General features: G+C 38.3%; 1 protein-coding gene across 3 annotated transcripts in view; it reads left to right on the forward strand.

Moving 5' to 3' along the window:
• Positions 1–23,809, forward strand: part of ptn (pleiotrophin) — a 164,942-nt gene that overhangs the window by 123,191 nt on the left and 17,942 nt on the right. For all 3 annotated transcript variants that reach the window (XM_066669410.1, XM_066669411.1, XM_066669412.1), the window contains 2 exons: positions 15,783–15,871; positions 20,028–20,201. In XM_066669410.1, the coding sequence (XP_066525507.1) occupies positions 15,783–15,871; positions 20,028–20,201 (263 nt within the window). The remainder of the gene's footprint in view (positions 1–15,782; positions 15,872–20,027; positions 20,202–23,809) is intronic.

Genomic DNA, 23,809 nt, shown 5'->3' on the forward strand with positions numbered 1-23,809 from the left:
CGGTGACAGACAGAACACATGGACTGGATGGTGGACCAGACTCAGGACGATGAACAAATACATGAACTGGAATGAACTCTAGACGGGTGAACAAACACACAGACTGGAACAGATTGCAGAACCTAGAATTTTACAGAGATAGCGAGAGAGAGAGAGAAAACATACACATACACAGCGCAGCGTAACAAACTGCCACAAACAAAAAGCCAAATATGAGACAAATCGCCACAGGCTTCAATTAGGCTCTGATTAGCATGGGCCATGAGCAGCAACCAGCTGTGCATCATTCAGGGGCCTGCAGCTATCCCCTGGTGTGCTGAAATTGAGGGTACCTTTCCCCTCCTATACACACAGACACACACACTGTATTTCTCAAAAATATAATTTTAAAGATATCTAATAAAATAAATCAGACACTCCTTATAATTTGTGAATTTAGCTGCAGTAAAGTTTAGCACTTATGGACACAGACGTACAGTTTTGCATGCACTGCTTATGGAAAATTTTAAAAGCTGAGCTTTTATTGAATTGTATTTAGTCAAGATTCCATTTCATCCATGCAGAATCCCTCAAAAAACACTGCCCACAGTCCAGACACACACGCACACACACACACACACATGCACTTTCAACTTACTGTTCTAGTTGTTTGCAACAAATGAAGTAGTGGTGTGTCATGTCGGTATAGTATCTGCTTTGGCCTCACACATGCAGTGCCAATCAAAAGTTTGGACACATCTACTCATTAGTCATTGGTGGAATAGGTCTATTGCCTGTTTAAAACTGTGTACCATCTCTACCTCTGCACAACCCAAGTTATGGTCTCAAACACATTAAGAAGGTGTGAAGTTCTACAAATTAACTTTTGGTGAGGCCACAGCTGTTCACTGAAAACCATTCCAGGTGACGACCTCATGAAGCTGATTGAGAGAACACTGAGTGTGCAAAGCTTTCATCAAAGCAAAATGTGGCTACTTTGAAGAATCTAAAGTATATATATGTATATCCATATGTGTTCCTTCATAGTTTTAAAGTCTTCTATATTCATTTACAATGTAGAAAATAACAAAAAACAAAGAAAAATCATTGAATGAGATGATGTTCAAATTTTTGACTGGTACTGTACATTCACAATATGTGAAAAATGGCCCTAAACAAAGGAAACCCTCTCTGAGTGGGCATGTCCAATCTTTTGACTGGTACTGTTTATAAAGCTGTGCTCAGAAGTCAATATTGTTCTAAATGTGACCTTGTGTAAGAAAGGCACTATATAAATTAAAATTATTATCATCATTTTCAGTTGTAATAAATACATTATTTTTTATAAATAATTTTTTAATTTTGATATATATAATTTAAGAAGTTTGAAATTATTTTAAATTTGAATGCCGTGTCATGGTCCTGTACAATTGTTTATAATTTCAACAATTTCTCTACTACATACCTAAAACACAAAGCATATTTCCCACTGCAAGAGCATGCTTCTGACACAGAAAACCTCCCGCTGTACACTGTATATATGAAAAGACCACTCCGTTACATCTCTAGACCCGATACTAAGGAGGCTTTTTAGAGATTCTCTGGGGTTCATGTGTGCAGGCAGCTTCTGTGTTCTAATAGTAAATTAGGCATATAATTTTTGTGTGAACAGGAGGCCAACACACAGACAGCAAATGTGTGGACAGGGCCTCACACTTAAGAGACTGAATATGCAGTGGGTTAATGGTAAGATGTGGAATGGAATGTGGATCAGTGACGTGTCTTAGGTTATTTTGTTACAGCCGATTCATGGTCCAGCGAAACCAGTAGGTGGATCGGCCCTGTCTGTCTTATATCCGATAAGTGAATGCAGTTAATATCAGACCCAATATTGATAGAGCATCGAATCGTGCCCATCTCTAAGCACAAGCAGACCATTTTTGTTGGGACATTCACTTAACATAAAGCTTGTAAACTAATTAAACTGTTCTTCTAAATAGAGTGTTCAACACAATAACTTAAAGAACACTATGTAACATTTCTACCTTAAAGTGACACCTTCTAAATGATAGTAATGTTCCACAGAGCTGTAATAGGAAAATAGAGCCTCTGTGGTGGCTACACAGTGTCCCCTGTTGGTTTACTGCACTAAGCAACTTCTAAATCAGTTCACTTTTACGGGCTAGACATCGATTTTGGTAATAACTGCTTTTTTGTCAGTTGCTATGTGGATTAAATGACTTAATTTGCACTTTGTGTCGGTGGAATCCAAGCTTTGTTGAGGACAGTGTTATAATCCAGTTCTGAGAGTCAATGATGAACGAGGGCGTGTGTTAGCGCCTGCTTACTTTAGCCAGATTAGCTCAGTTTTAGCATTGGACATAGATTCTGATCAAAAGTGCTTTACTGTCAGTTGCATTGGTTATAACGAGAGTACCACCAAAGTTACACTTTATGGTTGTAATAACACAGTCCAGTGTGTATTATGAGCAATATATGTGTTTTATCATGTAGTCAACATAATCTTTTTGATGACACACATTCCACCGGTACGGTGTACATATTAGGACATCCTCAGACCTCTGCGTCAGTACTCAGACATTGAACAGAACGGCATCATTCCTCGTACGAAACAATACCAAGTCTCAGGAACACCATCGTCATGTCTCAGAACATGTGTAATTAAACATCAGACTTCAAACCAAACGGCCTCAGCCCAAACTCCCTCAGACAAAAGCTTCAGACCAAACATTGGCGCCTACAGACTCGCTTAATTCGCCATTCAGTTCGGAAAACTGTTCAGAATTTCTTTAAACGAACAATAAAAATAAAACGAAAGTGTAGTCTTGAACTTGTGTTCTCTGGAGAAGGAATAAAAGTGTAGGCGTTTGGTCTGAAGCTTTTTTTCCTAGGACGTTTGGGCTGAAGCTTTTTTTCTGAGGGAGTTTGGTGTGAAGCATTTTGTTCCGAGGGAGTTTGGTCTGAAGCTTTTTTTCTGAGGGAGTTTGGGCTGAGGCCGTTTGGTCTGAAGCTATTTTTCTAAGTGAGTTTGGTCTGAAGCTTTTTTTCTGAGGGAGTTTGGTCTGAAACTTTTTTTTCTGAGGGAGTTTGGGCTGAGGCCGTTTGGTTTGAAGTCTTCCCGAGACTTGATGTCGTTTCATACGAGGAATGATGCCGTTCTGTTCAATGCCTGACTACTGACGCTGAGGTCTGAGGATGTCCTAAAATGTACACAGTACCCCGGCTCAACATCAGCTGAAGCCTGGAGAGTTGTTCACTACTTTTGTAAACATAACTCGATGAGGGAGTGAGAGAAAGACAGGGAGAGTATGTGAGAGCGAGCAAGGAAGAGAGATATTTGAGGCTTCATTTCAATACTGTAAACATTAATTATTCCCAGCAGCAGATAGGGGGTGCTCACGAGACAAAAAACAAAACAAAACAATTTTTACATTATATCCTTTTTAGAAACATTCGTTTTTGGAATTTAGGTATTTTAAGTTTGGTACAGAGTTTCTGTAAATGTCTTTGTCTTAGACTACTTTTCCAGATGTGATGAAATCAATAGCACCCTCTGTTTCACATCTCTCAACTGGGACGGCTGTTTTGACACTGATCAATGAGCTAATTGAGTGGTATGAGGCTACAACCTGTCTCAATTCCATCTACACATACATGCTGTACCCCCGTGAGTGTCCACTGTAATGGAGCTATATGGACAAGCTCCGTCTCCAGGGCTGCCCACTATGCTCCAGTGCTGGAGTCAAACTTCAAACCCTCTCGTTCCTGCTGCTGCAGATCTAATGAGTCACCACCTCTCTCACCCACGGCTTCCTGCAGAGCTTACATCATGTGACCCTGCATGATTTATCAGCCCTTACGGCCCTGTCTATTAGCTGGCCAGCGGGGTATTCTGGTGCTGAAGCCATCCATGAGGTTCTTCCAATAATCCTCAACTCGCATCTACACATGCATGCTTTCTCTCTTCAGCACACTTTCACCATTTAATGCCTCTCCCTGTTCAGCTCTCCGTGATATACCACAGGAATAATGGAGAGCAGAGATATGGAGGATAAGCCAGGAGCTAGAGGCTGTGGATCAGAAACACAGACACACCAAATGGAAATAAAATTATATTCAAAGTATACAGTGAGATAAGATGATATACTGTTAATGAAATGTCCCTTCCTATTCAGCTCACCAAGATGTATTGAAGAAAATGGAGGAGAGCAAAGATGTGGAGGATAAGCTGGAAGTCAGGAGGCTGTAGAGCAGTTTGAGAGTGTCACTAAGACCAGTGGTCATTGCACATTCTATAAATTCTGGCTTAGATGGTATCCAGTATTGTCTAGTAGTGCTGTTTTTTTGTAGTGCTTTATCTGTTTGTTTTAGTTTTTTTATACTTCTCTGTTTTTCTCTTATTTCTAAGAATCTCTGTTCTTTTTACTGCTTTTATTACTGTTGTCCTCTGAAAGCTCAGCGTGTCTCCTTTATCTGCAAATTTTAGTGGTGCATGTAAACATACAAGCTTACTTGTGATATGACACGTTTAGACATTTTTAATATGTTCTTTAAATTTTTTTTAAATCACAGCTTTTAAGAAAAAAAAACATTATTAAAGTTATCATAAATTTAAAGGACATATGTGGATCTAAATTTGATGATTCTGTGATATCATTATAGAGACCCCATGTTTTGGCTCTACACTGACCTCCTACTTATCGAGCTTTTTCAAAAGTGCTGCTTATTAAAATTTGTTGACCCTTCGCTAAAAGCCTTTGTGCAGAATCTCCCTCTAATTAAAATGAATGCCTAGATAATGTCAAATTAGGGCTTGACTATATGGACCAAAGACAGTATAATCATGAAATTTCAAAATTTCAGTCTATATCATTGATATCTCCCTGTCAGTGACAGATGCTGTAAAAACTGTATATTGGTATACTGAAAATGTGTTTAAAAATAATATAATAGTTATTGAAACATTTTATATTGTTATATGGAATTATTTTCCAGTCAAATGTTCTCATCACACTGTCCACAACACTAGTTCACATTCATCTGAACAATCTGATTCATCTGATTTTCAGCAATCAACACCCCACAGTTCTCTGAAATTATCACTCACTGTGCTTACACCTGGAAAACTCCGGCCTTTAAAGCTCAACATTTTATACAGCTGTAAACATTTAAGTTGACATTAAATGTTCTCTTTAAACATCACTTGCACTAAGGGGGTGCTGCATCGATGAAAGAGATGAAGGGTTTTTTGTGACAATACTATATAATTTAAGGAATAAAGTAATAATTCATTTTAAAAAGAAAAGATATTTTTTTAGTTAGCAATTATTTTGGGGGCGGCACGGTGGTGCAGCAAGTAGTGTTGCAGTCACACAGCTCCCGGGACCTGGAGGTTGTGGGTTCGATTCCCGCTCTGGGTGACTGTCTATGAGGAGTTTGGTGTGTTCTCCCTGTGTCTGCGTGGGTTTCCTCCGGGTGCTCCGGTTTCCTTCCACGGTCCAAAAACACATGTTGGTAGCTGGATTGGCATTTCAAAAAGTGTCCATAGGTGTGAATGTGTGGGTGTTGCATTGTGAAGGACTGGCACCCCCTCCAGGGTATACTCTTGCTTTGCGCCCAATGATTCCAGGTAGGCTCTGGTCTCACCCTGACCCTGGATAAGCTGGATACAGATAACTGGTTAAGCGCTTACAGATAATGAATGAATAAATATTTAATTGTTGTATAATTGGAAAAAACAAAAACATAAACAGACTCCCAAAATAATCAATAGTCCACTGTATGGTATTTACACTACTTTACTCATTTTTGGTTCCTTGGGTAATTTCCCACTAGCACAATTCCACTCAAAATGTAGCTGTGATGTCACGTAACACAATCACTAATGGGAACAGCAGACTTTGGAAACCACAACAACGGTGGAGATTATGATAAGTGTTTTACTCATTGTGTATTTGCCTGTTTTTGTTTTTTGGGACTAAACAGCTCACAAATCAATTCAGACAAATCAGTGTAGTTTTCATTACTTGATGCATTGTCCAGCTTTGCAGGATTCATTTGTTGGCCATGAATCCATAGAATGTTTGAACATTTTAAAAAGACCACAGCGTACATTTTTGGAGCTGCTGTGGTGAGTCGGATGAAAACAAATATGATCGCTAGTGTAGTTTGGAAATTTTATAATTTCTCTCTGATCAATCAGCACTTCTCATGTACATCATGTACTCAGATACATCTCATGATTTAGGTGTTCATTGAAGTTGTTGAGAATGAATTAGATAGTCATGCATGTGTGAAGAGAGTATGTTTTATTTGGAAGTAGAGATGGAAAAGTTTACAGAATGTTATTAGGTCATGATTTGGCCACTCTCTCCCACCGTCAGTGGGAGCATACACAATTTATAGAAAATGTTATCACCCTCAGTTGTTCCATAAAATCTTCTCCGAAGCATCAAGGTTATAGACCAATGATACACAGGCAGAGAAAACAAACTCTGAAAGAGTTCACAGTCACCAAAGTATAATAAACAATGTATAAGAAAATGAGATTAAAATATAGAATTAATATGAAATTAATCTATTTCCAACAACCCCCCCTGTGATCAAGTAATGAAAGATAATGATCAAGGGCATGTATTGGATTAATTGCATATAATGCTACTAAATATTCAGGACTGAGCTTACACACCCTGAGTTCTAAAAACTGAGGTGTCATTTACTAATAGCAGTTACAGCTACATAATTATGATTAGATACATTTGATTAATAAAAGAGAGCATCTTAAGGAGCAGCTGTCCACATCAGATCATAATTTGATCAGATTCACCTTTGACATACCATACAGTGATTGGCTGAGCAATCACCTTGCGTTTAGGTCATTTAGGTAGTAATTGTCTCAAAAGCCATTTGATGAAGTACTGTACTAATACAATTACCAGAACCAGGCTAAATAACCCCAAAACACCCAAAAGAATAGATGCCACAATTAATTTGCTCATTTCCCCAAGACTTTCAGCTAACCAGTCAAACCATCCTCTCTTGGTAGATGGAATGTTATGGACCACCTGTGAAATAAATCTTCTTCTACAGTATCTTTCCTAATGTCATTGTTCATTCATTATCTGTAACCGCTTACCCAATTCAGGGTCGCGGTGGGTCCAGAGCCTACCTGGAATCATTGGGCGCAAGGCGGGGAAATACACCCTGGAGGGGGCGCCAGTCCTTCACAGCTCAACATACACACACACACATTCACTCACACACTCACACCTACGGACACTTTGAAGTCACCAATCCACCTACCAATGTGTGTTTTTGGACTGTGGGAGGAAACCGGAGCACCCGGAGGAAACCCATGCGGACACAGGGAGAACACACCAACTCCTCACAGACAGTCACCTGGAGCGGGAATCGAACCCACAACCTCCAGGCCCCTGGAGCTGTGAGACTGCGACACTTCCTGCTGCGCCACTGTGACGCCCTAATGTCATTGTTTTCCACAGTAATGACAGTTTCTGAATTTCCTTCCTTCCTTGTTGGAAAAAGCAACATTAGCTTGATTGTGTCCTTGTTTTCCCTTAACTTCTTTGGAACTGCTTTGGAGTTGCAGGTCCGCTGAGCTTCAAAGCTCTAACTTTCACTTTTTGAGCCATCATAATATTACATGCCCATTATACATCTTCAAACCTTCTGGTTTGTTCTGGTTCTGGTTCATTCTGGTGTGTGTTGTTTTCAGGGCAACAGCAATATCTGGCCTTGGGGGAGGGGCAGTGACTTCATCCACAGAATCTGACTCAGTGTCGATGTTGGTTTCACTTTGACTGAGACTGTGTGAGGATGAGGACTGGAAATTGGATCCTGCTCAGATGATTCTGAATCATGTTCAGTGTCAGTTGATTCATCATCTGAATCACGTTCAAGATCAACACCAAAAGCCATCTCAGCTGTTAGCTTCCGATGCCCAGAGATTGCTGCCTCAGCTTGTTAAGTCCTTTGATTGGGTTTCTGATGCATCTTTTTCTTGCTCAGCCCTTTGAGGGTAGCTCATGAGCAGTGAAATTGTTTGGCATTTTGGATGCAGCAGTCACCAGGTTAGCTTCTTGCAGCTCTCATTTCAGCTGAGAAATTTCTGACTTCAGATTGTTAACGTCAGCGACAAGCTTTTTTTTTTTTTTTTTTTTTAAACCTTTTCTGACTGGACCTGTACTGCCAAAGGAGATACCTTTTCCTGTTCTGTTTTGATTTTATTTTTCAGCCAGTCATCCTAACAACGTGTTGTGAAGCCGAATTTTACCTGCGAGCAAGACATGCAAAGCATCTTTAGCGGCACCATTAGACATGCGCTGTGACTTTCCAAACACCCGTTTGATGTCTTCTAACCCCCAACTCCCATCTTCTTTCTGACTGATGGTGTATTTATTATGAATTTTTTCACATTGCTCTTCAAGTCAAACCTTGCATCAAAATATTGGCTTATATATTCAAGCATCTCATCTATTGAAATTTCTGGAGGTGCAGAACCATGTTTCTCAGTAGTTGGTCTTTCAATAACTTCAGAAAGTTAGTGTTCTTACATTTCAACTCTGCCTTGCTCCATTATAGTTAACATAGAGACAAACGCACAGACAAAGTGAAAGTCAAGAACTGAGGGTGAAAAGATAAGACTTGCTGTGTGAGCCTAGAAGGCCAGGTAAAGGTATAAGATGTGCAGCACAAATGAATTTAATCCCTCTTTTCCCCACACCACTGAGACAAAAACTTATGGAATAGTAAGTGCACCTGGAGGAAACCCACGTGGACACAGGGAGAACACACCAATCTCCTCACAGTCACCTAGAGCAGGACTTGAACCCACAACCTCCAGGTCCCTGGAGCTGTGTGACTATGACACCTGCTGCACCACCGTGCCGCCAATCAAACAGAAAATAGACTTATGTATTTACAAATAAAGCAGGCCTAAATATTTGTAAGCATTATAGGTGAGCCATTTCTAATACCCCATGTAAAGAAGAAAACCACAGTTACCACCAGTCACATTGATCAGGTGCCGTAACTAAATTATATTTATTTCGAAGTCATGCCAACCTCTAAGCTGTTAATCAATCCTTGGGATACACCTTTTAGTAATACTTTTAACACCTCCAAAGAGTTGATAAATAAATAAAATAAAATAAATAAATAATTATAAATAAATAATTGTTTAAATAAAATAAATGTGCATGTAATTTTAAACTGCTGTCAAAATGATGCTGCAACAAATACAGACCTGATAGAAATGGTAATCTACAAAGTTACACAGTTAACAAGTTACAATCTAAGCTGTTGCCTTATATAGTGTTCCAACCTGTCATTTTTGGATGATCACTGTGCTATGTAGTACTAAGACTCTTCTGCCAGAAGAAGGATACAATAAAAACCTTGAATATTTGTAATGTTTTAGCATTTTTAAAATGTATGCCTTTGCAGCATTAAGCTAACTTATTTCTAGAAAAAATTCCTGCAATATTTAGGGTAATCAACCATTTGACTAAACTGAGTCTACACTGAAAAAAACTGCTGTAGCTGGAAATGGAAAGCAGCATCTTGCTGTGTGGCTGGTATAAATGGCTGTATTAATTAACTGTTTGATTAATGGGATGCAGAAATGGCATGGTGACTGCTTCTGATTTTATAAGTGTTTGAGTTAGCCGTGCTCCTGTGGAAAATCCAACAAAACAGAACAATACATGGTAATGCACTCAATACTATGCTCTGCATGTGTTTCTGTACACGTTCAACTGGCTTGCGGTGTTCACTAGAATTGTGCACCTACATTGTGCGAAATTGTACTGCCCTCAAATTCACCCTATAATTCTATATTACAACATGAATGCTGAGAGAAACTTGATTGATGTACATAATAGTGCACTAAAACCCAGAAAAAGACCGATCTCAGTCAGAGCCACTGAGTGAAATGCAGTCTCTTAGTCTCTTGTTTGCTGGGTTTTTAACTGAGAGTAACGCATATCAGGAGGGTTCCCATTATTTGTGATGGTTAACCATCTATGGGAGGATGGGTGTGACATGGCCAATGGACTGTTTGAACTGGTTTTGGAATACTGTTAGTGAATTGCATATGCAAAGAGAATGGATGGAAATAGCAGGACATGTAGTGCTGGTTACTCAGAACCAGACTAGGGTTAATTCTGCATTTCATTTAAACTCAGATTTCGACTGGAATGTCCCCAGATGTTGCAGTTGCTACTTAGAAAATCAAGGGAGTCTCATCAACCCTAAGTTCCGAATCCAAGATGACTGCCCAAACATAAACAGTGTGTAACAGCAGTAGTAGGGTACAGTTTATTAGCCCTTATATCAGTTTGTTTTGTAATAAAGTTAAGTAAATTGTAGGGCTGTGTTAGGGACGAAGGGTGCGGACTGACGGATGCGGACGCAAGCGCTAATAACACAGACTTTATTTACACGAAATATACTAAACAAACACAAACGAACTTAAGGGCAAACACGAAGCGAGGATAGAACAAGACAAAGAACAAGAACCAGAAACAACATGACTAGGAATACTAACAAATAGAGCACTTGAAACAACACGAGAATAACATGGGCTGAAAACGTACCAAGAACATTACAAAGAACAATGAACGACTCCAGGAAGTGAGGGAAGGGGACTTAAATACAACAACAAACAAGAAAGACCTGAAACGGATAGCAAGGGTAAAGACAAGGAAGCAGAACAAAGGCGGGGCATGAACGACAACAAAACAAAGCCATGTGCTGAGACAGAGAAAACAAACGTGACGAGACAAGGGCGTGACAGGCTGCAACAACTAATCGATTAAATCGATTAAAATCGAGTGTTAAAATAGTTTGCAACTAATTTAATAATCGATTAGTTGGGTCTAAGTTATTATACACAAAAGTAGAGTTGCTACACGTGATGAACTCTGGAAGAAGGGTTTGAAAAATGGCAGAGGCGGTCACAGCAGAGGATAATGTTAGCACAAGCAGAGAGAAAAATGTACGACCCAAGTCATCAAAAGTACTTTACATTAACGCCTTCAAGGAACAGTGTTAGGTGCAAAATGTGCACAGCTGATCTCGCATGGCACAGCAGCACAACATCACTGCATGAGCATCTGAAAAGGAAGCCTGTTGGAGCTATGTGTGAAAGAGATTAAGTATAGTAAGCTAATTCTACTTTTTCTCTCACTCAATGTTACTAGAGCCTGCTAGAGTAGTTTTTCTTAACATTTGTTTTTCTTAGTACATTGATATTACACTTGCGTTTAGCGAACAAGCCTTAGCATCCCCCCGAGTTTTCTTTTCCACCTTAAATGTGTCAGCTTGACCAGCAGTTCCAAAACAGGCCGTAGTTTAGTCAAGCTAACGTTAGTGACAAGTTCTATTTTTTCTTTCACTCAATGTCACTAGAGCCTGCTAGAGTAGTTAAACAAGATCTCATTTTTAGTACATTTATATCACTCTTGTATTTAGCAGGTTTTCCGTTCCACCTTACATGTGGTGGCAGTTACATTCAGAGTTTAAAAAAAATCCAAACACTTTTAAAAATAATATATTTAAAGCCTTTTTGAAGGTCTTTTCTGACTGACATTGCGTGTTAGTGTTTGAGTATTACAGCCAAGTGTATATTACATTAGATTTACATTTATGCATTTGGCAGACGCTTTTATCCAAAGCGACTTACAAAAGAGCATCTAACATTCAAACTACAGCACAAATTATACAAAATACCTTACATTAAGTGCAACATGCCAGGAAGTAATAAGTGCATTAAAGAAAGACTTTCAGTGCAAAAGAAGAGTTGGGTTTTCAAGGATTTCTTGAATGCGGAGAGCATTTCTGTTGCTCTGATAGTGCTTGGAAGCTCGTTCCACCAGCGTGGTAACAGGGATGAGAATAGCCTCGACTGACCTGTACGTGGGGTTGGTCGTGTTAGTTGGCGCTCCTTTGAGGAATGGAGAGGGCGGGCGCTAACGTATGGTTTTAAGAGTCTATTGAGGTAGATGGGAGCAGAACCAGTGAATACCCTGGAGGCCATCATTAGTGATTTAAATTTGATGCGAGCGGCTAAGGGTAGCCAATGCAGCTCAGCTAATAGGGGCGTGACATGTGCTCTTTTAGGCAGCATTCTGGATCATCTGTAGCGGTCTCACAGCACAGGCCAGAAGACCTGTCAGGAGGGCGTTGCAATAGTCTAGACGGGAGATTGCTAATGTCTGAACAAGGAGCTGTGTTGCATGTTGAGTTAGATATGGCCTAATATTCCTTATGTTGAACAGGGAGAAGTGGCACGATGGAGCTACAGCGGTAACGTGATCTGCAAAGGTCAGCTGGTCATCAACCATGACACCCAGGTTTCTTACAACCTTGGGAGCCACTGATAGGGACTCTAGCTTGACGCTGATGTTGTGGAGAATAGCTTGTTTGGCTGGGAGGACCAGTAGTTCAGTTTTGGATAAATTCAATTGGAGGTGATGTTCCTTCATCCACGTAGATATGTCAGAATATATTATATATAATATACATTATAAGTGTATATTACATTGTGTTAAATATTGATAAAAATAAAATTAATGTAACGGTTGGGTTAATTCTTCATGTAAACGCTAATTTTTAATAATGGTAGGTTGTGTGTTCCTTATACAATTACAACATTAGTTCTCTAAAATCTTAAATATCTTAACAATATCTGATCATATGTGTTAGTTGAATTTCCCTTTCATTCTCAGCACATGGCAGCATTACCCAATATCCATTTATGTAATTTCAATTTGCCTGCATTGTTGGTATATGTTCATATCTACACTTTCTCTCTCACCTCAGATAAAAACAGCCCAGCAGGAAACCAAATTTGGCTTGTCTCTCTTTTTACCCGATTAATAATCGATTAATCGAAAAAAATAATCAACAGATTAATCGATTATCAAAATAATCTTTTGTTGCAGCCCTAGTAATTTGGTGCACACAGTACTGTCAAACTGCTGTATGTGGAAGTGTTTCCATAGTCTAATTTAATCATTTATACACAAATAAAACATTGCATAATGAGCTGTTATCAACTGCAAAGCTAACCAGGAACAAGCTAACAATGAAAACCTATATTGCATAGTGTTTTCTAAACGTTTAACTGGAACGTGGTCTTCTCAGGGGTGACATCATTCTTTTCTGACAAGTGACTTTTAACTTTTGTCCGAGTTTAGGTTTAATTCATGTCTTTGAAACCATCAAACCAACAGTATATATACATAGCTTTTAAACATCTCTTATAATAAGTGATTTATGCCCTGTTGGTGCAATTGTAGATGTGTTTACTGCAATGAAGCTGGGCAAACTCTATATTAATACCCCTAATCACAGAAGAAACATTGTTATTGCAGTGTGGCTGAAGAGCAGCAGAAATGAAATGACTGCAACTGGATTGCCGTTGCTTGGTGTGGAGAGTGGAAATGACAGGGAGAAGGTGGAGGCCTATGCAGGGGCATAGCATCGCAGCATTTTTCTAATCCTGCTCAGCTCTCTGGCAGCAGCACAGCCATCTCTCAGGCAATTAGAATGAATTCTCAGAATGAATGCATATCCATAACACGCAGTGCTATATCCAACGTCAGACACTAGACATGAAATCCACCTCTGCTGTTGCTGTTGTGAGCCAATGGCTATACATTGCTGCTTTGAACAGTGTATTATGAGTGGAATATTTGAATGCATTTGTGTGTGAATGTGTGTGAGATATATGTGTACACAAAGCCAAACTCTCTGAGCAGCCTACAGTACAGAGGGTTTGGACTGGACTTGCATTACTCTTCACAGTCTAATGAGATCAGATATGAAGAGCATTAACGAAAGAACGGTTGGTGGATATAAATGATGGGGATCATTAATACCGGTACAGGACACTCTATGGCCTTCTATGGCCTTTTTTAAATGAGCATTTCCCATACAGCCCACTCTGCATCAATAATGGTTATATGACGCAGAGACGATCACATAGAGGCAGAGAAATCCAGGGAGCTAAAAATATAAAGCAGAAAGTGTAGGTTTAGAGAGAGAGAGAGAGAGAGAGAGAGAGGAGGGAGGGAGGACTGACTTATGATTAATTGAAACTGAGGAATGGAGATAATGTCGCCGGTAGGCTGTACCTTTTGCAGTAATTTAAGCACAGTGAAGCACTTGGGCTTCAGACGCTCAATAATTACCAACTCCTCATGCTCATTTCTCCTCAGAGCGCTCTGAGTGCCTTTCTGCTACATTAAAATGATGAGAGAGAGGGAGAGCGAGAGCGATAGAGAGCATTTCTAAAGAAAAGAAATGGGGAGAAAAGGCAATTGAGTGGATTCGAAATGGAAAGAAACTTTGATTAAAAACAGTTTAAAAGGTTGGGCATTGTGCAGCCATTGGGATATAAAGGTTGTGAGAGATGGACATGCTGAGAGTGGTCAGTCTTTTCTAGCACATTTCTCTCTGTCATTCACCTTCACTCACTAAACTACAAATATCTGCTTAAAGCTTAATGCTAATGCCTCAAGACTAGTCACAATTTCAACAGTGCATATTACTGGAATTGTTACTGCAATGCTGTTCTTTAAGAGCGATAAACTTTAGCAGGGAAGAATTGCTACACTCAAGTTTTGCCTTCTTGAGTTACAGTTAGCTCACCGGTACTTTTCAGGAAGTACCAGTACAGCTTAGTACGTTTTAGACAGATGGAGATATATGATGTTCTTTATACTGCGATGAAATACAAGAGCACTACACCAACCAGCAACTAACCAGACACACACACAATCCCACAAACTCGTCCTTTATTATTACACATTTTTATTGATTCAGTGATTTTCTATTTTGAAAAACAAAATAGCATTTTCTTTTTAAGTTTTTCGCTCAGAGTAAATAAGTCCAGTCACAAAATGGTAGGGTATTTTTACTAAGAATGACATGTCAAAAACTTTCATATTCTAACTCTAAATATGTCTAAACTTTCATGCTGAACTGCTCCTCTTTGAGGTTGGAAAACTTCAGTTTTGGACTATGGTTGGGCAACTCCCAAGCTTCATGACTGGTTCAAGATCAGCCACATCAAAAAAAAAAGACAGAGAGTGCAAACGAGAGAAACTGGAAAAAAAAAAAACAGCTACGAAATTCAGTCATGGTAAACATTGCTCAAATAAGCCGAACTTCCTAAGTGCTACATACATCTTGACCACTTGGACTTCAATGTTTAAGATAACTGACTTATTGAAAGGCCCATTGCTGCCTAAGGCCAAGTTTTTCTGCAGATAATCTGATGTTTTCCAGCAGAATCTAATGTTGTCAACACCATGCTTGACCCTGGGGATGGTGTTCTTGGATTTGAGTGCTTTTTTTTTTTTTTTTTTTTTTTGTCAGATAAAATTAATTACCTTTGTTCAAACAACTCCATGTTCATCATCAACCACAGATTTGTTTCAATGATCTGGAGTTGAATGAGATAAAAAGTTACACAAGGCTAAGGGATATGCCTTTTGTCTGGTGAAAGGAAGGAGAATCATTCAGCCCCAGAACACGCCCCCCCACCCCCTGCCAGATCCAGCATTGTGGTGGGAATGTAAAGCCCTGTTTTGATTTATATATATATATTTTTTTTTTCAAATATTTCCAGAAAATTCTGTTAGATTTAGTGAATGCTGCAAATATATAAAGTCGGTTGGCCCGAAGAAAAGTGAACTGAATAAACTGATGGGATTCTAAAGTGTACCTGTGTAAATGTGTGTGCTCTGTCCCAGCATGCAGCAGCAGTGGGTGTGTGTGGCTGTCCTGGGCCTTCTGGTCATTGCGGTGATGCTGGCAGAAGGCGAGAAAGCAGAGAAGCAAGGTGAGAGATGTGTCACACTGATTGTTGTTCTTGCAAAATAATCTATTCTATTCCACACTCAGGACGAAAGAGGAATACTGACAGAGCTGAGAGAGAATTGTTTACAAAAGTCAGACACACAAACACATACGTGAACAATTGCTCATTTCAATATACGTATACAATAGAGATCAAAATTATGGAATAATTACATTCTCCTAAATGGCAAAATTGCATTTCACCCCATTTTAAATGTATCCAAACTGAATAAACGAACAGAAGAGGGTGGCACGGTGGCATAGCAGGAAGTGTCACAGTCAGACAGCTCCAGGGGCTTGGAGGTTGTGGGTTCGATTCCTGCTCCGGGTGACTGTATGTGAGGAGTTTCGTGTGTTCTCCCCTTGTCCGTGTGGGTTTCCTCCGGGTGCTCCGGTTTCCTCCCACAGTCCAAAAACACACGTTGTTAAGTAGATTGGTGACTCAAAAGTGAGTGTGTGTGTGTAGTGCCTCCTCCAGGGTGTATTCCTGTCTTACGCACAATGATTCCAGGCAGGACCCACCACGACCCTCAACTGGATAAGCAGTTACAAATAATGTATGGAATAAATGTAGATGAAGTGCATTTTATAATTTTATAAAATCCTTTAAAAATATTATATATTACCATTATTTTTGTCAACATTAAACCTGTGTAAATTTAAAATGTACATTAATAATTTTACCAAGTATAATTTTACCTACCATATTTCCCTTGTTTTACAGAGCCTAGTGACACATAGACTGTTATTTAGTGGCTCTGAGGGATTTTAATCTAATTTTGATCATAGCTCATTTTCTGATCTCACATTTATGTTCTTTGTTTTGTGATATAAAGGATTTTTTAGAGATGAAAGGCGCTTTATCTAAATCCCTTATATTCATTATATAATAACTTTAAGATTATGGAGGTAATTTAGGAACAAAAGTAAATAAAAAATAGATGAAATTGAAAGTTCAAATCTTGAGATTGAACATTGAAAAATTCTACAATGTATCAAAATTAAAATGTGCAGGATGTGTGGAATTTTTTTTGAATAAATGATTTATTTCCTATATATTTTGTTATTTGAAGTCTTGTATTTTTCAGCTGCAGATTTTATGTTTTCAGATTCAGATCTTTATTTTTTAGTTTCATATCCTTTTTACAGCCACATCTTTTTTCACTTTCAGATCCTTTTTTTTTCCACTTGTTACGACCCAGTCTAGGGTTGAGCCGTAACAGAATGAGGTGTGTGTTTATGTATGTATGTAATTAATGTATGAGAAAGGAATAACTGTAACAGAGATGTGAAGGTGAAAAAAGGACACAAACGGAAACACAATGTATAATGAATTGAATATATATATTGTAGATGTGATATTTACAATGACCCAAACACCAGTGATCTTCAGGATGGCCTTATGCCGACAAAAATAACAAACACCCCTCCTAACTGACCCACACAGACAGCTCTAACTTACCTAAGTAAAAACAATACCTTACCTTACTCCCTATGTATACACAAAAACACACACAAAACCCACTCCCAAAACAAACGGCAGCCAACCCTACTCTGGTGAAAAAAAACAAAGTATATATATATATATATATATATATATATATATTATGGCAAGCCAAACAGGAAATATTTAATGAATTTTGATATATATAGAATGAAAGTTGATATATATAGAATGAACTTTGATATATATAGAATGAACGCTGATATATATAGAATGAACTTTGATATATATAGAATGAAAGCTGATATATATAGAATGAACGCTGATATATATAGAATGAAAGTTGATATATATAGAATGAACGCTGATATATATAGAATGAAAGTTGATATATATAGAATGAACTTTGATATATATAGAATGAACTTTGATATATATAGAATGAACGCTGATATATATAGAATGAACGCTGATATATATAGAATGAAAGTTGATATATATAGAATGAAGTTTGATATATATAGAATGAACGCTGATATATATAGAATGAAAGTGGATATATATAGAATGAACGCTGATATATATAGAATGAACGCTGATATATATAGCGTTGGACTCAGACTCAGAACGATGAACAAATACACGAACTGGAATATGGAATGAACTCTAAACGTGTAAACAAACACACGGACGGGAACAGATCGCAGAACCTAGAATTTTACAGAGACAGGGAAAGAGAGAGAGAAAACATACACATACGCAGCGTAACACACTTTCAGATTTATGTATTCAGTTTCAAATTTCCAGACCAATTCTGACTTGGGAGGCAGGACATCACTTGAGAGGGGCATGGTCTAATGACTGCTAGCATAACAAAGAAGGTGGAGGACCTTCTTTACTGTTGACTATCAGAAATGTCATTGAACACTTGTGTTTTACACAATTTTCAGAGTAAAACATGGACTTTAGTGACAAAGTCCTTTATAGTGAGCTCTTTTAAACAACATTTGGCACCAGTCACAGCATACGAGTAATAAACTCTGCCAGATTGTGTAGATCTACAGCCACACTCCACCAGGACAAGCTGCAGCGAGCAGATAACAAAGTCTGAATAATTAGCTCCTTACTCCCCAGCTTCTTAGTCTGATGTTCCATTCCACCTTAAATTGTGCTTTAAATTAAACTGGTTCTGTTTCTGTGTGTTTTTCTTTTATATTCCATGCGTTTACACAGCATTTTGTTTACATGCATCTTTCACAGTGTTAAAACACAGAAAGAAGCTTAAGGTAAAATGGGAAATGTGTTTAAATAGCTGGGAAAAAATAAGTTAACTTCACCATTGTTAACATTTTTATATGCGCACTGGAGCCAGCAGCATGTCCTGATGGAGCGGATGCAAAGGGCTGGTGGGAAACTACACAATCTGGCAGAGTTTCTCACACTTATACTGCAATTGGTACCGAATGTTGTCTAAAAGACCTCACTATAAAGGACTTTGTCACTAAAGTCTATGTTTCACACTGAATATTGTGTGTAACATAAGTGTTCAGTGATATTTCTCGTAGTCAACAGTGAGGAAGGTCCTCCGCCTTCTTTGTTATGCTGTCAGCCATTATACTACACCCCTGTCAGGTGTTGTCCCACCTCCTACAGCAGAATTGGCCAAATGTCTGAAACTGACAAATAAGTAAGTTTAGAAAAATAAAAAATGGTGTTTAAGTGAAAAAAAAGAACACCTTTAACTGAAAAAAGTATATGAAACAACAACAACAAAAAAGAATCTGGAAACATAAAATCTGCAATTGAAAAATATAAGACTTCAAATATCAAAATATATGGAAAAATGAAAGATGAAAATTAATTATTAATTTAAAAACATCTTATTTTGAATACATTGTAGCAGTGATATTTTATATGCATGCTAGTGTTTCCTTGATGTTTTGGAAGGAATATAAAATAAATGTGTTCAGTGATATGTATCTCAAACAGGTTAGAGGAAACTTATTTTTACTTCATTATAACATTTCAGAGTAGATTTTATGATATTTGAATTTGAACCTAGTTGGCCGAGTAAAATGTTCAGGGTGAGAGTTAACTGCAAACACAATGAAGCCCACACACAAGTTTTAACTGAGAAAATCGCAACTCAGAGCTCAGACAATACACCACCTCTTTATTCCATCTTAAACCACTTGACAAGAGATAAATTTGTGGAATAAGCCAGGACGAAAACAAGTGTGTGTGTGTGTGTGTGAGAGAGAGAGTCAATGTTAGTTATGAGATTTAATCCATATTTCAGCATAAAAATATTTTAATTTACAGTCTGAACCTGACAGCAGTGATGAGGTGTTTACATTTTCAAATAAAACGGCCAATACATTACTAGGCTCTGTAAAATTAGTGAATTATTGAGGAAAGTTGTGGCCAAATTTCGTAAAATCATTAATTTGCATAGTTAATGTTTCAAGATTCATCACATCTTTACATAAATAGCATTAATATACAAAAAAAAACAAAAAACAAAAAACACACACACACACACACACACACACTATTTTCTTTACTAGACTAGTGTCAAAACATTTGTCCAGAAAACGTTTTGAAGAGTTAAACAAACTATATGGACATAGTTCTTCTGGTAAGTAGAACTAGAGACTGTGTATTTATGTATGTTTGTATGTGTAAATTCTCTCAGGTAAGAAAGAGCGTAAGTCAGACTGTGGGGAGTGGCAGTGGAGTGTGTGTGTGGCGAACGAAGGGGACTGTGGCCTGGGCACCAGAGAGGGCACCCGCAGCGGCACTGACTGCAAACAGACCATCAAAACCCAGCGCTGCAAAATCCCCTGCAACTGGAAGAAGCAGTTTGGAGGTAAACTCACACTTGGTTCTGCTATTATTGTGAGCAGGGGCGGACCGGGACAAAAAATCAGCCCTGGCATTTTGGACCAGACCGGCCCAACACATTCGATAACGCACACCTTTTTTTCAGTCTCTTGAATGTGTATAGCAACTCTACGACTCTAAATACTTAAATACTTAAATACTTCCAAAAAGCCTTATTTATTAACACTGTAAAAATGTATACGTATATGTCTTTGTCAATAGAAAAATGTATATCATTTTAAAGTGTGATATTCTTTCATTTCGGTACATTGTCCCCAACTACCTACATAAAAATTGCTTAACACATTTTTCCAGGGCCAAAAAGTAGCTTAGCCTTGACCTAGCCTACTACTCATCGCACAAACAATATTGGTATAATAGTGAAATTAGTATGCTGCCCGCTGACTTACTGTTATTGTTGGTGAATGGTGGTTTTAAAACATGTTCTCACATTTAAGACATGATGGAAAACATAACATTATTAACTTATTTTCTCATTCAGTGAGTGTACACAATGTCTTATAAATAGCCACTAATGGTAAGGACGTTATTAGCTTATTTCACCTGCATTTACAATACAAACAAGCTTGGCCAGAGAACATTAGCCAAAATCATTTTATTGATGTCATTTTTTATCAGATTTACAGGTTGGGTTGCTTTAGCCCAGTGGTTCCCAAAGTGGGGGGCGTGGAAAATGAGCTACGCATTGCTAGGAAAAGATGGACAAGTTTGTGAGAGCAGCAAATGATGAGTTTTCTCAAGCCACAACTTCCAAAGGGAAAACAAGAAAATATGACAAGGCATATCTCAAAGCAAGCTCATACAAGTCACTGAAGCAATGAGTGGATTAAATGTGTCAGTTTTGCAGAGCAAATGTGCAGGTTTTAGGCTTTTTCTCTCAGGATGCTGTTTCGTAATTTATTTTTTGTGCAGGGAAGCAGTTAGGAGCAAATATGTTTAACAATGACTGTTAAGCACAGTCACTTTATTCTCATCTACAAAATGGGGGCACGGCAGAAAAAGTTTGGGAACCACTTCTTCAATAGGTCTTGACTTTCACTAATGTGACTAATGTGCTTTGTTGAAAGAAAACCTGCACTCACACCTGCACTCACACTCCGTGGACTTGGTTTGACACCCTTGCCCTAACCATAACTTCACCCAGATAGCAAATAACACTTAGGATGCTTCAATTTAAATCTAGGTCTGATTCCAGCCCATAGCCGGGTGTAGTACAGCACGCTGCACTATATAACACCTCGGCCCACATCCGGCCTAGACAGCATTGGAATTCCAGTCCAAATACACGGCTCGCATCCAGGCCAAGTGCTGCACTCCAGAATATTTATCATATCAGTCTGTGATTGGCCCAGACACCGTTTTATTTAAGTATATTTCTTAATTACAAAAATGTTAAATATTTTTAATCTGTGACCCATTTAAAAATTATATTACTGTTTGTCATGTGTGGCCAACAGCAAAGCACGAATATACACCTTACAAAAAACCTATGATGTTTATTTAAGAACATGAATATAGCCGTCTATTGTTTTAGACCAGGGGTTCGTTTCCCATACAACGATGGAGCCTAGCATTGAACTAACGTGGTACGATGCATTGTTAAACATCGTTTTTCTTCCATAAAATAATACAATTTAGCCTAATGAAATATTTTAATGTGTGTCTTTATAGCTAGCTACAGTATTATGTATAGATAAACCTAATTCTAATTCTGTGCTAGACAAGTGACTTGTTAAAGTTAATGTCAACTACCTTTAGGTTTTTGAAAATGTTATCAATATAAATTAAACCGCTATAATGGTCTAAAATTACTATAATATTAGTTTCATCCACAGATGCTCTGCCCACAATATGACGGAGAGTCTGATACTTTCATTTTGTTAAGCTGGCCTCACTGTCAGGGTTCTACCAGTTGCATTCTTATTGGCTCTCTACTTTCTCCTACACTGCATGCCAAAATAGCAGACTTGTGATAGTTTCTTTTGTATGTCAGTCTCATGTCTTTTCCTGCAGTAGTAGGCTCTTGGCTACGTTAAGTGGTGAAAGTTAATATAAGCAGTTATATAACTAAAATTGACCTTACCAAAATGTACAACGCATCTCCATTAGTAGGTACAGTTTTTTCTTACTAACCCCCCTCACTCCCTCCCCACCCCAATCTCCTACCCCCCACACACACAATTCAATATTTGCTAATTGTGGGGGCATTTTATTGACTTCAGTACCTTTTAATAGAGACTTATCATTAACCTTTCCCTAAGTATTACACAGGTTTTGGTCCCACAATGAAATATTGTCCTGGTACACACACACACACGCATACACACAGAAAGAGAGAAACACAAAATTCATCCCTGCAACATTATGAAGCAACAGAGGCACTGTCATCATGTAATGATCCAAACCTGCTGCCTGTTTAGTGGCAACAAATTCTCATTTACATCCATTTATTTCACACCTGTTCACTTCTACTTCACAATCACTTCACACACACAGCCAGTGAGAGATAAAAAAAAAAAACACTTCAGTATCAGTCCATTTATCTCTCTGTCCTCAGAGCATTATGCTATATGCCACTGAGAGACAGATTCAAGCCAAATATTATTCATACCCATGCCAAATGATTTTCTGTGACCATTTTTTTTTAAATGATAATTGGATGTAATCGTCACAAATATAATCCCTAGGGCAAATCCAAAAACGAAGTTAACAATGCAAATTCCAAGTCCGATAACAAGTATACATTCAAACAATAAACTGCTTTTTAAAGGGCAATATAGGGGTATATATAAAGTCTGAAAACAGCTGAATCATATTAGTACTCAGGTGATGGTCCCCTGAGACTCTGATTGCCTACCATATAACAATCCTGTAGCATGACTCCAAGGGGGACACTGGGAATTGGAGTTGACATTCGTAGAGGCTGATATTGATCTGACAAATTTTACCAAGTGGTAGACCATACTAATCAACAGTTAATTGGAAACTGCTGATGCAGTAATTATTTGATTGCAAGTAATGGCTAAAACCAAGGACTTTGGGGTCATGCCCTGTGGCTTCTCCCAAGACTCGAAAAAGCTTAAAAAAATCCAACTTTTCTTAATAATTCCAGGCAAAAAAAAAATAAAAAAAAAATTGTGTTATAGGAAATCATAAGTGGCCCATGCACCAGCAAGAAATGTAGAGCAAGTGGCCAGGAAGAATCCAAGCATCACCACCAAGTCCATCCTGATGAATCTGAGCAATTCCGATACCAAGATCTCAAGGCAGACACTCCAGTGGACACTGCACATGGCTGGGCTTTATGTTGGCTGACCAACAAGGACTCTGCTCATCCAAGACAGGCTAGCAAAATCTCACCTACACAGAGAACAAAGCTTTTGGTCATCAAATCCATGGTTGGATGAGATAACTATGGTGTCTGTTGTATAAAGGGATGTGGCTTTCATTTAGCAAAAGAAAGGATAAGCAGTCAACCTCAAGAAAATCACCTCCAAACTGGCCTGCACAAATGTTCTAAAGGAAAACTTCAGGCACTTTGCAGAAAAAAAATGCCTTTCAGCAAGAAAATTA

This window comes from Hoplias malabaricus, chromosome 4 (genome assembly GCF_029633855.1).
Source record: "Hoplias malabaricus isolate fHopMal1 chromosome 4, fHopMal1.hap1, whole genome shotgun sequence".
Classification (NCBI taxonomy): Eukaryota; Metazoa; Chordata; class Actinopteri; order Characiformes; family Erythrinidae; genus Hoplias; species Hoplias malabaricus.